The sequence below is a fragment of the Fonticula alba genome (genome assembly GCF_000388065.1).
Source record: "Fonticula alba strain ATCC 38817 unplaced genomic scaffold supercont2.8, whole genome shotgun sequence".
Classification (NCBI taxonomy): Eukaryota; order Rotosphaerida; family Fonticulaceae; genus Fonticula; species Fonticula alba.
The window spans coordinates 800,653-802,092 of record NW_009242978.1 but is presented as its reverse complement, the minus strand read 5'-3'; the positions used below and the strand labels follow the sequence as shown (position 1 = coordinate 802,092).

The window sequence follows — 1,440 nt, the reverse complement described above, 5'->3', positions numbered from 1 at the left end:
CCCCCCTCCTCCCCCCTTTGACTGTCCTTGTATATCACTACCCTCCCATGCACGAATGTACATCCATGTGTTTGCGGCAGCAACAACAGGAAAGGCAATGGCCCGGCCGGGCTGGTGTATTACTTCTGAAAGAGGAGGATCAGGGCAATGGTGAAGATGCTGACTGCTGCCACGCAAACCATGATCATGCCAATGCGCTTGAGGACGCGGATGCGTTGGACATTGCCGTCGGCCTGCTCCCAGCGGTGGTGTCGGCGGGTGGCCAGGCACGACTGATCGCACCCGGGCACCGAGCCACGCAAACCATGATCATGCCAATGCGCTTGAGGACGCGGATGCGTTGGACATTGCCGTCGGCCTGCTCCCAGCGGTGGTGTCGGCGGGTGGCCAGGCACGACTGATCGCACCCGGGCACCGAGCACGTTCTCCCGATGCACAGGTAGAATTGAGCGCGAGACCAGGCCAGGCATCGGGCCAGCGGGCGAAATCCCCCAACAGCATGATGCCCGCTCCCACCCTGACCACCATGGCCGGACCCGCCGGTCATCAGCAAGTACTGATCCAGCTGGATGTCGTCTTCGAAATTGTCGAATACATCCTCCTCATCGGTGAGCGACAGGTCGAAGGCCCCGGATGTGAGCAGATCGGAAGAGCACACGTGCGAAATCCCCCAACAGCATGATGCCCGCTCCCACCCTGACCACCATGGCCGGACCCGCCGGTCATCAGCAAGTACTGATCCAGCTGGATGTCGTCTTCGAAATTGTCGAATACATCCTCCTCATCGGTGAGCGACAGGTCGAAGGCCCCGGATGTGAGCGGCTGCAAGTTGATGGACACGGCGCCGGCGACGCCTGGCAAGGATGCCGCTAACCGGATGTCCATCGGCAGTTTGCCTGTACGCGTGCCTGCCGAGGGCTCCTTGGCGGCCGGCAAGGGCCCGACATTCTGCTGGATGCACTCCAGCAGGGCGTCCACATCCTGCGCGAGGAGTGTCCGTTCGTCTAGGGATGCCGCATCCCCCATTGATGTGGGTGGCCCCTGTAGCTGACGGCGGACTGGGAAAGGGGCGGGGGGGGGGGGGGGGGGGGGGGGGGGGGGGGGGGGGGAGAGAGAGAGGGAGGGAGAGGCGGGCGGAGGGATGTACAGTGTTAGACTGAGAGTGGGGGAGGGGCACAGGCAGAGAACGGGGCACATGGGCCACTCTCCTCATGGCGGGCGAGGGGGAGGGTGAAGAGGCGCGTACTGAACATGTAGTTATCGACCAGCGCAGACCCTAGGGGACGAAGGGCCGCAAGGCGTTCCAGGACGGGACCCGCGGTGTGTGTGGCCGAGCGGCAGGCCTTCCAAACGGGCGGGCTGTCCTGGCCATCTCGGAAGGCCGTGGCCATGGCCAGAAAGACATCCTCGATTTGGAGCATGAGCGAGGAAATGTGCAGT

The 1,440-nt window shown here is 63.4% G+C and overlaps 1 protein-coding gene across 1 annotated transcript; it reads right to left on the bottom strand.

Moving 5' to 3' along the window:
* Positions 1–119: 119 nt before the first annotated feature.
* Positions 120–1,421, bottom strand: H696_04831 (hypothetical protein; the record flags this gene model as incomplete). Its single annotated transcript, XM_009498696.1, has 4 exons — positions 120–272; positions 305–576; positions 696–1,058; positions 1,247–1,421. The coding sequence occupies 4 exons, from the start codon at positions 1,419–1,421 to the stop codon at positions 120–122; spliced, it is 963 nt and encodes a 320-aa protein (XP_009496971.1).
* Between the last annotated feature and the right edge of the window lie 19 nt (positions 1,422–1,440).